The 16,456-nt window shown below is 40.6% G+C and overlaps 1 protein-coding gene across 1 annotated transcript in view; it reads left to right on the forward strand.

Annotated features, from left to right (window-relative positions):
* ELAPOR2 (endosome-lysosome associated apoptosis and autophagy regulator family member 2) overlaps nt 1-16,456 on the forward strand; it is a 77,399-nt gene that overhangs the window by 21,501 nt on the left and 39,442 nt on the right. Inside the window, exon 2 of the mRNA XM_075274033.1 lies at nt 1,923-2,043. Coding sequence (XP_075130134.1) covers nt 1,923-2,043 — 121 coding nt within the window. The remainder of the gene's footprint in view (nt 1-1,922; nt 2,044-16,456) is intronic.

Here is a 16,456-nt window from a genome sequence, read left to right on the forward strand (position 1 = left end):
TGGAAAAATATATAAAAATATATAATATAGTAATATATCAAAATTAGAGACCAAGTAGAGAGGTAGAGAATTCCCCAGCCTTGATGTGTCAGTATAGTTTATTAGAAACAATTGATGTTATCCCACACAGATTGTTTTAATTCCAATATCAGGCTGAGAAACCATATTTACCCACACTATATGCATTCATCTTTTATGCAGTCTCCCATCAGTCATCGTGCGTTGCTGATAGTAATGACATCTTATAGAACTATTGAATTGTTATGGTATTTTCAGACTCAGGCTTGCAGAGTCATTCTGAGACATTGAGACCGTAGCTCAATCATTTGGAACAAGGCAGTAAATTGCTGGCCATTTGTCTCCCACTCCGTTACTCATTAACTGAAGGCAGAGCCAAGTATTTTTCACTGTGCCTGGCTTGCAGAATGCAGATTTGCCTCTATTTGTTTTACTTTTAGAGCCATTTAGAGACTCAAAGCAATATAATCCTACTCACAAAGCAGATATTTATTTTAAATTGACTTATGTAGAAGCAAATGTGCCCAGTAAAGCTGGCCATACATTTCAGGCATTGGCCTAACGTGCAGTAGGGGGAAGTCTCTAGAAGATAGCTCTGACATAATCTTATCCCATGCCCACCTCTTCTTTATCCTGACATCTGCTTCTCGGGATACTTAGAACAAAGTCATGAATTGGCTAGTTTGGCCAACATTCATCTAATGTGTATGGCCACCTTTATCAATTGCAAGACATCAAGGCTTAACTACCTTGAGAGTAAAATATGTCTCTCTCTTCCTTGACTCATCATTTCCCATTGGGGTAAAGTAGGAAACTTCTACAGATATTAGATGTTTGTTGGCTGGTTATATAGTACATATTGTTAGGACAGTGCGGCAGCTGCGGGACGTGTCGCAGTCCGCTCCTCAGTTGTTGCGCTTTGCCGGCTGTCACATTTTCCTACTTGATACTGTCCTGCTTAGCAGGAGTTCTCAACAGCTGATACACAGACAATGGAGCAGGAAGCAGTCAGCTGCAATCTCTGTGTAGTGGCCAGACCAGGTACTGCATACCAGCTGCTATTCACTTGAAAGAGAGCTAAGTTGCAGTAACTCAGTTCAGCCACTACACAGAGAACATTTCTACCTACTTCCTGCTTCATGCAAATTGATGGGGGCGTGGGGAGTCAAAACCCACAGATATGAGTATTAGTGACCTATCATTAATATTTTTAGTCTGGAAAATCGCTTTAACTGAGCTAATTTATAGGGTGCATTTTTTATCAGCAATGCTCAATATTTCACAAAGATAAATTGTAACATGTAGAAATATCTCCTTGCTATGAACAGATCATTCTATTTTGTATTCTTAGAGGGTAAGGTTGAACCCTGACTGCTGTTGACTCAATTCTAGCATTAACATGAGATGGGAAGGGACATTATATTTTGATATGTAAAATTAGATTAAACTGTATGTGGGCTTAGTGTGTTGGTGGGCTCATGCACTCTTGTAAACTTTTTTTTTTTTTTTTTTAAGTGTAGATTGTGAGCCCCACATAGAGCTCACAATGTACATTTTTTTCCCTATTAGTATGTCTTTTTTTTTTTTTGGAATATGGGATGGAAATCCATGCAAACACGGGGAGAACATACAAACTCCTTGCAGATGGTTTTATGCCCTTGGCGGGATTTGAACACCAGGACTCCAGCGCTGCAAGGCTGCAGTGCTAACCACTGAGCCACCGTGTGGCCCCCACTCTTGTAAACTTCTTACACCCTGAATACATGAAAACAGAAATGATGAATTGCTAGTGTGACTTTGGTGCTTTTGTGGATGAGTGTACTCATGGGAAATGGATGGGTGTCTCTTGTGTGTGTGTGTAGTCTACAATGCTCTCCTAATTACAATGTCATTGAATTTTATAGGGTGACTATCATTATGAATACACAGAATGTGACAGCTCTGGATCCAGGTGGAGAGTTGCTATATCAAATCCACAAAAGCAATGCGTTGGATTGCCAGATCCAGTTAAAGGAAAAGATTGCAGTAAGTATCACTGACATATAAAAGTGATGATCTGTCTTAGGTCTGAGGCCACACGTTGCAGATTTTGCTGCATATTTCGAGCTAAAGTCAAGAGTGATTTCAAAAGAAATGCAAAATATAAATCAAAAACTTACACTGCTCCCTTCTGCTGAATCCTTTACAGGCTTTAGCTAACAAATTAACACAGCAATATTTGCAACAAAAAAAAATGCAGCTTGTCCACAGTGTGTGGCCTCTGCCCCACTAGAGTATTCATAGCAATACAAAGCCATACTGACCTTGTAGCCATGTGCTGCTTATATGCTTCAGTAACTATATTCATGCTCTGCTAACTGTATTATTGTTGCTACCTGTAAGCTGGAAAAGCGTCTCATAATTGTATTATAGAACTGTAGTATGTACTTTTGTTTGAGAATCATGTTGACTTTTACATGCAAACATGGCAATCTTTAGCAAATACTAGAAAATGGATACATTAATATTCTTTATTTGTTAACCACTGTATGATAAAAAGATACAAAATGTAAGTTTCAGTTTCTTTTGGTGTTCGACATTTCTGCATTCAATCTGGAACCTTCATTGTTTCACTGCAAATAATGAAACGCTATCCTAGTCTTGGTCCATTACAATACATATACAGAGCTATATCTTGAAACTAGCCATGTACCTGTGTGTCCATAACATGACCAAGACAGATTTTCATCATTGTATCCTATAAGGCAATGTGTATCACATGCGTCCATTGTAATGGATAACTAAATGAGCTCCAAGTTACTAAGGGTCACTAGTTCTGTTGTACAGCAAGGTGAAGGTCATGTGTCTACAAGAAGTATTAAGCTTTAATGGCGGCATTGTTGAGGTCTATCACCGTGGTAATAACATGACAATGACTGGCAGTGTTGCCACAACATAGAGATGGAGCAAGGATTTGAGAGAATATTAATATCTGTATCATTGCCACAGTTCAATGCCATCAATCCATAAATGAAGGTTCATTCTACCTACCTTTAAAAGGGTGTTCCAGTTCTTTTCTTTAACCCCTAGCTAGGCTTATAATAGTAAAAACTGCATACTCACCTGTCCATTCGACTGGGGATCCAGTGGAGAACATTCATTTGTCTTCCCAGTTTTGATGACCTTTTGCCCTCAAAGAACTGGAACACACCTTCAAGCAGAGCTATGGTGGAAATAGTGTTTAAGGGGGTTGTACAAGACTTCATAAGAATGGCCTACGTTAGGATAGGTCATATTGGTCTGAATCTGACACCCGGCACTTGCACTGATCAGCTGATTTCTGCACAATGTACAGACTTGTCTGGTTTGACTTTATACGCTGTGCAGATATTTGCTGACCAATGGGATACGAGGTGTTGGACCCCTACTATTCTCATATCTGTGACCTGGCCTTAAAAAGGAAGCCTTGGAAACCCCTTTAAGGCTAGATCACACAAGTGTAATATGGCACATTTCTGCTCTGGTATTCTAGCTGTATGTCGCTGTAAATTTTCAGAGGCAGATATCTGTAACTTGTTCTCACTCTAGATCGATAGATCTTACTTACAGTTGTGCAAATGCCAACTGTGTGAGCAGCACTTGTTGTAGGGAATTTCCTTCAATAGAATGCAGAGCTTTTGCCAACTTGGATCAATTTAAAGACAATATATTAGAAAGTTGCAAACTTTTCATTACACAATGACTAAGCTTTCTGCCTAAATGATCAAACATGCTTTTCTATTTATAAAATGTGAGTGCAGGAAAGCCATTCATAATACTAAATTACTGGAAATAAATGTTGTTAAATAGACACAAATAAATATAACGTCAATTAAGTTTTAGCAGCTCAGAAAATAAGGTATTTCACCCAGAAAATTATTACAATTACACATTGTGTTATACACATGTTTATTTCCTTTGTGTGTATTGGAACAGCACACAAAAAGGCAAACTGGACATAATTTCACACACACACAAAAAAAATGTTGAGACCTTTTCAAAATTGTGGATAAATAACTTTGTTTCAAGAATGTGATGCTCGTTCACACTCACCTGTGGCAAATAACAGGTGTGGGTAATATAAAAATCATACCTAAAACCAGATAAAAAGGAGAGAAGTTGACTCTATCTTTGCATTGTGTGTATGTGTGTGCCACATGGAGAACAGAAAGAGGAGAAGATAATTGTATGAGAGAACCAAAATTGTGGAAAAATTTCAACAATTTCAAGGTTACAAGTCCATTTCCAGAGATCTTGATGTTCCTTTGTCCATGACGCTCAACATAATCAAGACGTGTACAACCCATAGCACAGTAGCTAATTCCCATGGACGGAAGAGAAAAATTGATGAAAAGTTGCAACGCAGGATAGTCCGGAAGGTGGATTGGCAGCCTCACTCAAGTTCCAAAGAAATTCAAGCTGTCCTGCAGGCTCAGTGTGCAACAGTGTAACTGTGAGCTATCGATCAACATAAAATGAAATGCTATGGCAGGAGACCCCGGAGGACCCCACTGCTGACACAGAGACATAAAAAAGCTAGACTACAATTTGCCAAAATGTACGCGAGTAAGCCAAAATCCTTCTGGGAAAATGTCTTGTGGACAGGTGAGACCAAGATAGAGCTTTTTGGAAAGGCAAATCATTCTACTGTTTACCAAAAATGCAATAAGGCCTAAAAAGAAAAAAACACAGTAAAAGTAGTCAAATATGGTGGAGATTCAAAGATGTTTTGGGGTTATTTTTCTGCCTCTGGCATTGGGTGCATTGACTGTTTGCAAGGCATCATGAAACCTTAAAATTACCAAAGGATTTTGGGTATCAATGTTGGGCCCAGTATTAGAAAGCTGGGTTTGCGTCCTAGAAATGGATGGAAACAAAGTTCTGGAGAGTTCTGAAGAGGCCAGCAATGAGTCCGGATCTAAATACCATTGAACACCAGGGGAGAGATCTTGTGAGAATGGTTTAGAGGGCACCCTTCAAATATGAGAGACCTGGAACATTTTGCAAGGGAGTGGTCCAAAATTCCAGTTGAGAGGTGTAAGAAGCTTGTTGCTGGTTATAGGAAGTGATTGACTTCAGTTATTTTTTTCTAAAGGGTGTGCAACCAAGTATTAAGTTGAGGGTGCCAGTAATTTTGTCCAGCCCATTTTTGGAGTTTTTTGTGAAATTATTTCATTTTTGTCAATTTTTCTCATTTTGTGTTTTATTAATATACACAAAGGAAATAAACATGTGTATAACAAAACATGTGTAATTGCAATAACAAACTGTTCCTCCATATTTGTTATTTGTCTATTGTCTTTTTATGTATTTTGAGTGTATTAATAAAATTTACTATTTTTGGCTATCTACTGTATCTGGGTGTTTTTTGTTGGTATGTATGTGGTTATACACACCTGGTTTAAACTTACTCTTTATTTGCTAATACTGTATATGAAGTAGTGTGTGAGTAACATCATTCAATCGCATTCATTCAGAAATCCTCATTATCAGTCTGCAGAAGAGCCATGGGTCTTGCTATCGGAACCCCAACTGGGTTCAATATTCTGATTGTCAAGCGGTGCCAAATTATAATATATATATATATATATATATATATATATATATATATATATATATATATCCTATTAATATTATAAATGTGAAAGTTTGTGAGTTTGTGGGTTTGTGAGTTTGTGTGTTTGGATGTTTGGATGTTCGGATGTTTGTTCCTCAATCACGCAAAACCCGCTCCACCGATTTGGCTGAAATTTTCCACAAACATAGTCACTACACTCGATTGCGCAATAGGCTACTTTTCGTCACAATAGCGCACATACGTTTGTGCCAGGACCCCCACAAAACCCAAACTCACACCACCATCTCTGCAATCTCACACACTTTGGACCATAGCAAGCCCCAAAATTCCTATAACCCTCTACAGCCTCGCCCCTAACCCCACACAATCACATATACATATACCGTATTTTTCGGACTATAAGACGCACTTTTTTTCCCCAAAATTTTTGGGGAAAAGAAGGGTGCGTCTTATAGTCTGAAGGTGGCGCCTGGCATCCGCTGTAATAGAGAGGCGGAAGCCGGCAAGTGATAGACGCCATTACAGGTGCCGGGGCCTGAGACATCGCTGCGCTCCTCTGACCTTCATGAAGCCAGCAGCGGCAGGGGCTCCTCCGTCCCCCCGCTGCTGGCTTCATGAAGGGCAGAGGATCGTAGCGATGTCTCAGGCCCCGGCGTTTATCCCTCCCCGGCATCCGCCTGTCTAGTACAGCGGATGCCGGGTCAGTATCCGTGGCCCCTTCTCCCCCGGGGCCGGTCCCCACCGGCCCCGTACCTGTAAAGTTGCAGGCCGGCTCCTGCGCGGCGATATCGCAGGAGCCGACCTGTTCGGGTGACAGCCGGGAGCCTAATGAGGCTCCCCGGTCTGTCACTGCTATATATTAGTATTGCGGCTGGTCTCTATGACCAGCCGTAATACTAATAGACAGAATGTCCCATAGACGACAATACAGGCATACGGCATACAGGTTCAAGCCCCCGGGGGGGGATAAAATAGTAAAAAAAAAAAAAAAAAAAAAGCTTTAAAAATATGAAATAAATAAAAGTTCTAAATCACCTCCTGTTTTTTTTTCAATACAAGGTGATCTAAGCAATAGATATCCCCCAAAATGGTATAACTAAAAAGTACAGCTGGCCCCGCAAAAAAAACCACTCTATGCATCCCCGTACAGCTGCAGGGTCACCTGTCAATGTGGCCTTGCAGCTGTTGCAAAACTACAACTCCCATATATTAAATATTTTACCAGTTTTTGCTTCAAAATTTTTTTTCCCTATTTTCCTCCTCTAAAACCTAGGTGCGTCTTATAGTCCGAAAAATACGGTACTTTACCACTTTGCCCCTCACCTTAACGATACTCCAGGAGGCTCTCTTTAACGCTCCGGAGTAGCCATGTTTGCCGACCCCCACCGCTCTGACAATCCGCGACACCGCCCACCCATGTCAATACCCCTAGGCGGTCTAATAAATGCAAAAACCAAAACAAAAAAAAATGAAAAAAATAAATAAATACAAAATAAAAAGTATTACAAATTCAAATCCCCCCCCTTTCCCTAGAACACATATAAAAGTAGTGTTAAATACTGTGAAACACATACATGTTAGGTATCCCTGTGTCCGAAATCTCCCGCTCTACAAAGCTATACAAATATTTTGCCTGGACGCTTAACGCCGTAGCCGCAAACATACTGAAAAGTCCAAAACCGCTGTTTTTTCACTATTTTCATTATCATACAAATATCAATCAAAAGTGATCAAACCAATAGCAATTCCCGAAAATGCAACAACTAAAAACTACACCCGGCCCCGCAAAAAAAGACATCCCCCGACACAGACAAATAAAAAAAATGACTGCTGTCAGAATATGGAAACTTTTAAAAACAAAAAAAGGTCAACATACTACTGGCAGAAAATAACAAATCATACAATGTCGTATATCGAGGTATCTTAACTTCAAATACCTCTGTCCCAAAGTCACTATGTACAGTTTATAACAACGCCGTCATCCAACACAAAAGTCTCACGTATTCTCTGAATTACAGCAAAAACAAGATACAAAGTTACATTTCATATCCCATCCCTTATACACAGTACGAAAACCTTACCCGCGCCTGCTTACCTACTTCTACAATCACCGCAGACAAAGTCGCGGGTACCAGCTAGTATATATATATATATATATATATATATATATATATATATATGTATGGGTGTACATCTCACCCAGACTACTAAGGTGGGTGAGATTAGAAAACTCCAGAAAGAACGTTTCTCAGCAGATAACTATTGTCTGCTGAGGGTTATTTCAGAGTTCCGGTTACTGGGCTGCATTTTTAGGAATTGCAGGTAGGTTGGTAGTGGGACCTGTTGTTCCACCCCCTTCCAGTCCACACTTTGTGGTTGTTCTTGCAGCAACTCAGCTGTTGAGAGTCTCCTCATCAAGGAGGCTTAAGAAGCCAGCTCCAGCAGCAACACTTTGGGGCAGAGCTTGGCTGGAGAGCCAACAGATAGGTCATGTTTTTGGAGCTGTGTCCTGAATGATTCTACTGGCTTTTGGATTTCTGTTATTCTAGGTGAGGTAACCTATTCTATGTTTAGTTAGAGCCTAGCCGGGCAGGTATTTACTTTTGTATTGTTTCCTTTTGTTGCTGCACTGCCTTTTTGAGTGAAAATAAACTCTACCTTTGTTTTGGACTAAAGAAACTGGACTTGTGTGTCTATGCCACCCCACCTAGCAACCCCAGACCCTGACTATATATATATATCTATCTATATATATATATATCTCGTGAGCTCACAGAATTGACCAGCAAATTTGCTTAAAGGTGTATTCCCATGAATATAACCATTTTTAAATTTGTAGATATTTAAAAATTAACCATTTTTGCAAATATAAGTACTGTAATTAAAAATTTTACTGAGTTTTAAAGATTTTCTCTAAAAATCTTGTGGTCACAGTCTGTTGTCTTGCTCGGTTGCCAGTGGATACGTCCATGAATGCGGAAGCTTTCTCAGGTCAAAAAATGAGCCAAAATTTCCTTATTGTGGGCTGGGATATCATCTCATATAAGTACCGTATATACTCGAGTATAAGCCGACCCGAATATAACCCGAGGCCCCTAATTTTACCACAAAAAACTGGGAAAACTTATTGACTCGAGTATAAGACTAGGGGGCAAATGCAGCAGCTACTGGAAAATTTCAAAAATGAAAATGGTAGGAGTTTTTGGGTGCAGTAGTTGCTGGGTGCTGGGGAAGGGGAGGGGGTGTTTTTGTTGTCTGTCTGCCCCTTCCCTGAGCTTAAAGACTGTTTTTTCTTCCCCCACTTGGAATTCAGTCTGGCTGAATATAGGGGATCTGCAGTGCTCCTATTAACCCCTTCCCAACGGAACAGGAGCACTGCAGATCCCCTATATTCAGTAGACCGGACACTTTCAGACACAGGGATACCTAATGTGTATGTGTTTCACAGTCATTTTCTACTTTTGTATGTGTTCTAGGGAAAGGAGTGATTTAGAACTTTTATTTTTAAAATGTTCTGTTTTTTTTTTTTTGTTTTTTTTTGGTGTGGGGGGGGGGGGGGGGTTTGCACTATTTTATGGGATATTCTATACATTGATATTGTGGCTGGTCATAGACCCCCTCCCCCCTTCCTTAAAATTTTTTTTTTTTTTTTGCTGACTCGAGTATAAGCTGAGGGGGGCTTTTTCAGCACAAAAACTGGGCTGAAAAATTCGGCTTATACTCGAGTATATACGGTATGCCCCTGGCTACAATAAGAAAATCATGGCTGGGTTTTTGACAAGACCCCGACCATAGAAAAATTCTGCATTTTTGGTTGTATCTTAGCAACCGATTTAGACAATAGATGTCACCACTAAGATGATTAGAGAAAATGTTTAAAATTCTGAAGAATTTCTAAGTAATTATATTTGCAAAAATGTTTAATTTTTAATTATCTACAAATATAGATATGATTATGTTCATAGGAATACCCCTTTAAGGCTATTTCCTATTTATTTGGCGTGCAACATAAACCTTTATATTAATCAAATGTAGACTTGGCTAAAACATAAGATTGTGCCCAGCAACATACATCATACAATCCTGATTGGCTGTTGTGGTTATCTATTCCCTCCCCAGTCCTTAACTGCAAGCTAGCATTTTCCTCCCTGTCTGGCATTTTGCAAGATATTATGAGTTCTGATGTTATGATATTAAAATAGAATAAACATAATCTCAAAAGCAGAAGTAGATGCAGACATTATTGCAACATGGTATCTTTCCATAAGCTTGAAGACATCTCGGAGATGTTAAAGAGGCAGCATATTTCTATATCAACCTTTAAATACATTTGGTGAAAATCACTCCAACTATTTCCTTTACTTCCAGTAAATATTGGACATCCTGTTATCCAGTAGACTTCTGTATTTTTCTATGCCAAACTTACAACATCTCTGAATATGTTGTTAGACTTGCTTATACTAGATATTCTGGCAGTATTTGGCTTTTGACCCTAACTTGATTTACTATTTTTGTTTCAATAATTGTTTTTTTTTTTTTTTTTTTTTGAAAGGTTCTAAAACGTATACAAAAGGCACAAAGAGAAATAAATAAACGGGCTTAGAGACAAATATTGGCTTCATACATACACTATAATGGGGTCCGTGTGTTTTCTACGGTGTACACATGAATCATGCGGAGAAAAAAGTGCTACAAGTGGACTCCCTGAATGGAATACCGAATGCAGATGTGAACCAGGCCTTATATAGCTGCTTTTTATTCACAAATCCATTCTCTGATGTCTGGTTCTATCTGGGTTTTTAGAGACGAGAGATATCAGATAGTATTGCGTTACTATTGTTATCAATAATTTATTAACTCTATGTAGGACAGATGGTTGCAGTGATTTGTTGCTAGTGGGATGTGACCTTGTGTCAGCATGCCAACACTAAACCCAGAATGGGGGGGTTTATATGCTAGTAAAGGGCCTTTTTAATGGAACAGTAAATTTTGTCAGTTCATATTACTGCCTTAGTTTTTACAGTGGTGTGATCATACAATTGGAAATAATTAGAGATGAGCGAACACTAAAATGTTCGAGGTTCGAAATTCGATTCGAACAGCCGCTCACTGTTCGAGTGTTCGAATGGGTTTCGAACCCCATTATAGTCTATGGGGAACATAAACTCGTTAAGGGGGAAACCCAAATTCGTGTCTGGAGGGTCACCAAGTCCACTATGACACCCCAGGAAATGATACCAACACCCTGGAATGACACTGGGACAGCAGGGGAAGCATGTCTGGGGGCATAAAAGTCACTTTATTTCATGGAAATCCCTGTCAGTTTGCGATTTTCGCAAGCTAACTTTTCCCCATAGAAATGCATTGGCCAGCGCTGATTGGCCAGAGTACGGAACTCGACCAATCAGCGCTGGCTCTGCTGGAGGAGGCGGAGTCTAAGATCGCTCCACACCAGTCTCCATTCAGGTCCGACCTTAGACTCCGCCTCCTCCGGCAGAGCCAGCGCTGATTGGCCGAAGGCTGGCCAATGCATTCCTATACGAATGCAGAGACTTAGCAGTGCTGAGTCAGTTTTGCTCAACTACACATCTGATGCACACTCGGCACTGCTACATCAGATGTAGCAATCTGATGTAGCAGAGCCGAGGGTGCACTAGAACCCCTGTGCAAACTCAGTTCACGCTAATAGAATGCATTGGCCAGCGCTGATTGGCCAATGCATTCTATTAGCCCGATGAAGTAGAGCTGAATGTGTGTGCTAAGCACACACATTCAGCACTGCTTCATCACGACAATACAATGCATTAGCCAGTGCTGATTGGCCAGAGTACGGAATTCGGCCAATCAGCGCTGGCTCTGCTGGAGGAGGCGGAGTCTAAGGTCGGACCTGAATGGAGACTGGTGTGGAGCGATCTTAGACTCCGCCTCCTCCAGCAGAGCCAGCGCTGATTGGTCGAGTTCCGTACTCTGGCCAATCAGCGCTGGCTAATGCATTCTATTAGCCCGATGAAGTAGAGCTGAATGTGTGTGCTTAGCACACACATTCAGCTCTACTTCATTGGGCTAATAGAATGCATTGGCCAATCAGCGCTGGCCAATGCATTCTATTAGCTTGATGAAGCAGAGTGTGCACAAGGGTTCAAGCGCACCCTCGGCTCTGATGTAGCAGAGCCGAGGCTGCACAAGGGTTCAAGCGCACCCTCGGCTCTGCTACATCAGAGCCGAGGGTGCGCTTGAACCCTTGTGCACACTCTGCTTCATCAAGCTAATAGAATGCATTGGCCAGCGCTGATTGGCCAATGCATTCTATTAGCCCGATGAAGTAGAGCTGAATGTGTGTGCTAAGCACACACATTCAGCACTGCTTCATCACGACAATACAATGCATTAGCCAGTGCTGATTGGCCAGAGTACGGAATTCGGCCAATCAGCGCTGGCTCTGATGGAGGAGGCGGAGTCTAAGGTCGGACCTGAATGGAGACTGGTGTGGAGCGCTCTTAGACTCCGCCTCCTCCAGCAGAGCCAGCGCTGATTGGTCGAGTTCCGTACTCTGGCCAATCAGCGCTGGCCAATGCATCCCTATAGGAAAAAGTTTATCTCACAAAAATCACAATTACACACACGATAGAGCCCCAAAAAGTTATTTTTAATAACATTCCCCCCTAAATAAAGGTTATCCCTAGCTATCCCTGCCTGTACAGCTATCCCTGTCTCATAGTCACAAAGTTCACATTCTCATATGACCCGGATTTGAAATCCACTATTCGTCTAAAATGGAGGTCACCTGATTTCGGCAGCCAATGACTTTTTCCAATTTTTTTCAATGCCCCCAGTGTCGTAGTTCCTGTCCCACCTCCCCTGCGCTGTTATTGGTGCAAAAAAGGCGCCAGGGAAGGTGGGAGGGGAATCGAATTTTGGCGCACTTTACCACGCGGTGTTCGATTCGATTCGAACATGGCGAACACCCTGATATCCGATCGAACATGTGTTCGATAGAACACTGTTCGCTCATCTCTAGAAATAATGTATCTAAGCTTATAATAGTTGACACCGAGGAAACCATTCATCACCAAATCATGTATAATATAATGGTTATTTTCTGTGTTTTATTATTTTCATCTTTGTTAAACTGTATCTTAGAGGACTTAAAGGGATTCTATCATTCAATATATGCTTTTTTAACTAAACCCACATTGGAATAGCCTTTAGAAAGGCTATTCTAGCCCTATCTTTGCTTTTCTTATGCTTTCAGCCATTTTTGAATTCTATAGTTTTTAGCTATTATGCTAATGAAGCTCACGTTCCCCCTGTGCTCTGAGCACAGCAGCGTCATACCCTCCTTGGCCCTCAGTCCTAACCCAAAGTGGCCATGTCGGGCCAAGCCGACAGCGCATGTCCGGGATTTCAATCTCGATAAAGAGAGTTACTGCTGCTGAAGCAGCAAAGAGGAGGCTGACATCAAGTGATATACATAGAAGGGGGCATACAGAAAAGGTCTACAGATGGAATGAAGGCCCTGGGAGGGTGTGACGCTGCTGTGCTCTGAGCACAGGGAGAACACCCCCTGTGCTTTGGGAGCTTCATTAGTGCGATAACTAAAAACTATGTAAGCCGGAAACCTGATGCGTCACTGACATCACACGGCAGCATAATATTTAGTGCGAGTAATTGGGGGCTATTCATGTTATTTGGCAGTCTGTTATGGACCATTAAAATATAGGTTGTGCCCTATTTTTGGCATTTTCACAGATCCCTCCATACACTCAAATATATAGAGAATCCGTGAAAATGGCTGCCCCTCGGTCTGTTTTGCAACTCATGCCTAACTCTCCTGAATCATGAAGCCTTATTTCACTCTTTCTTCCTCCACTTCTTGCTAAACTACCCAATCTTAGTCAACCCTAAGTTAGGCCCTATTGGTAGCTGTAGACAGAAAAGGATATTTTCAGCTGAGGCCTCAGTGTGAATTGGTGAATGTATATTTCTTAGAAATAACCATTTTCTTATATTTATCAATAGTGAGCATTTGACCTCCTTTACTCCATTTCCTAGAGGTAATGTGCAGAGACGTAGATTATACTAATAAATACTACTTTCATCCACCTCTTTATATTCTTAAGAATGAGACTTTAGATTTCCTTGTTTCTTGGTTGTTATGGCAACACCTAGCAACTGCGCCCCTTCCCCCTAGCCACAAGCAGGCTGTCTAAAGTAGAATATGTATTTTTATATTAGCAAGACAGATCTCCAGAAGGTTTCCTATATTCACTTCTCACAGGCAGGCTTTGCAATCCACTTGCTTTCTCTTGAAATTAAATTCGGTGATTAAAAAAAACTACATCGTCTGCAAATGCTTAAGACAAGTACCGACTGGATATAAGTATGATTTCAGAGGCTGGAAACCTGCTCACAGCTAATACCTTTTAATCTGAATGGCTTGTCAGTATCGCAACTGTCTAGTATAAATTACATGTTAAGGCCCAAAACCCATAACTATTTACTGTGGTTTTACTAGTAAAGCATCATTGTTAGGGACAGAACAACCAGCCTTGTTTTTATGCATTGTCTTTTGTTAAGTATTTGTTCAAGGGACACCCAATAAATCTAATTGAGAGCCGGAACTGCATTCGACTTGCTACGTTCAAAGGGGGTTTATTAAGCCTTCAATCTAGAACGGATGAGGGGCGGAATCAGCTCAGTTTCGGTATCAACTAGGACATGATCAGACCATATAATATCTCGATGGCCGCCCATCTCAGAGATTGCAGAACTAGCATGTTTCCAAAGACTTAATTAATTTGAGTGTGAATGAAATGGGGTGGGGATAAAAGGTGTAGTGGATCAATATGGGGTTGTCTACCAGTCAGAGATTGTATAGAACCATGCTGCAAATTGACCTATGGATGCCCAAGGATAAAAGAAAGACCTATAGGCGAAGGGGATCCCTGTCATTCAGATTCTTTCTTGAGTTAAGAAAAGTAGTAGTAGTAGTATAATTGTGGAGCCCCTCAAAAGGGCAGCTCTCTTAGGGCCCTAGGACTATAAAAGGGGTTGGCCCGGGACTTTACATTTCAGTCCTATGATTAGGTGGCCCGTAGATGGGTCAGCTGTACAAGGCCACTTCCAACATCTATACGATGCACTGTACAGAGTCAGAAGCATTTGGCTCCAATCCTTGTAAGGGACCAGCTGCTGAGACCACAGCTCAGCTCCCATTGACAGTGGTAGATGTAGAATTGTAATATCTGCTTCTGATACCAATGTATACTACAGGCGTTGGAAAGAAATCTGAACAGCTTATTCTTGCGGAACTGGTTGTCAGTCGCCTCTCTAATTTGATGTAAATGTCTAATCCTGATGACAAGCCATAAAAAAAGTAATATTTAATGTCCCATCCATGTCATTCCTCCTTTGGCAGCAACCTATATACTGTGGGGTAAAAGGATCAGGCATGTTGGAATTCAACATACTCAATCCTTTTTCCCTGCTGAAAATAATCTATTTACTGGAGAGAGCAAGGTTTTGGAGTCTGCAGGTCAAACCACTGAGTCCGACTCCTCTATTTTTCCACAGCCTGAATCTAATTATTACTCTGACTCTGACTCGTTTCTTAAATGTCAGACAGCCACATTAAGACATAAATATTAATACTCCTCTATTTCATGAAAAAAAAAGACTAGTGACTGAATTCCTATGAAAGAGCGGTAAATATTCAACAAACGATGCATCTAATTATACAATATTAATAATTAATAATTGTATAATGTCATGAAAAATAATCATTTTACTTAGAAGTCTGAGTCAGTGACTTTTTTTCTGACTCTAATTCAGCCCAAATAGAGTCTAGTAATCTCATATCTCTCTTTAGGTGCTCAGAAGTAACATTTTCCAGTCTGTTTTGTATTTTTATTATCCATTTAATTTATAGGTTTTCTTTGATGTCTGCAATGTTCTGTACTTTTAGGCAATAATACTGCAAGTAAGCAGATATACATCGCTCTTTATTACTCTCTAGTGTACTTTTATACTAAAAGAAAGTCACCGAAGAAAAGATAAGAAGTCTAGCAATAAAGTCACATGTTAAAAATAAATTTAAAATGTTACATTTAATATAAAAAATCAAAGAGACAGGTGCTAGAAACGTCACATATCAGTAAATTGCATCAGTTTAAACGACATGTGAAGTTTGTAGTTTTCTGCTGAAAAAGGAACAATAGTACACAAAACAAAACCAAGGGGACCGCGCTTCCTTCGGATCTTTTGCAGACTAAGTCCAGTAGGTAGCAAAATGGCAAAAAAAGAGCTTTTAGATGCTCTAATATGTTTGTGGCGAGTATTCTTGGCAGCGTTAACACTTATTGTACGGCACGCAAAGGGTCACGCAGCGTACACGTGCCAAATCTCGCGGGACGTTACGCCGTGTGAATGCACCCTTATATGACTCTAGGTCAGTAAAACATGCTTGGATATTGGATTTACCAATATAGGTAAGTGAACGCGCTCACTCGAGTTATGGTTAAAAAGGTAAGTAAATAAAATAAAATACTTACCTTTTTAACCATAACTCGAGTGAGCGCGTTCACTTACCTATATTGGTAAATTCAATATCCAAGCATGCTGAAAAAGGAACCAATTGAATTGAATTGGAGGCTTTTTATTCAGCGCTGAAATTCCACACCAAATTCCTCACCATTTTCCTCCGTGTGAATGGCCCCTTACTGATCCTCTAAGGAGTGTTCGTGTGGCATTAGGCTAGTATCCTCATCCCTGGGGGCTCATATGTTCATTTTGGACAGTGTTTCATCTAGGTTCCATGTACCAATTTTGCATTGCTGACCCTTG

The sequence above is a fragment of the Leptodactylus fuscus genome, chromosome 5 (genome assembly GCF_031893055.1).
Source record: "Leptodactylus fuscus isolate aLepFus1 chromosome 5, aLepFus1.hap2, whole genome shotgun sequence".
Taxonomy (NCBI): domain Eukaryota; kingdom Metazoa; phylum Chordata; class Amphibia; order Anura; family Leptodactylidae; genus Leptodactylus; species Leptodactylus fuscus.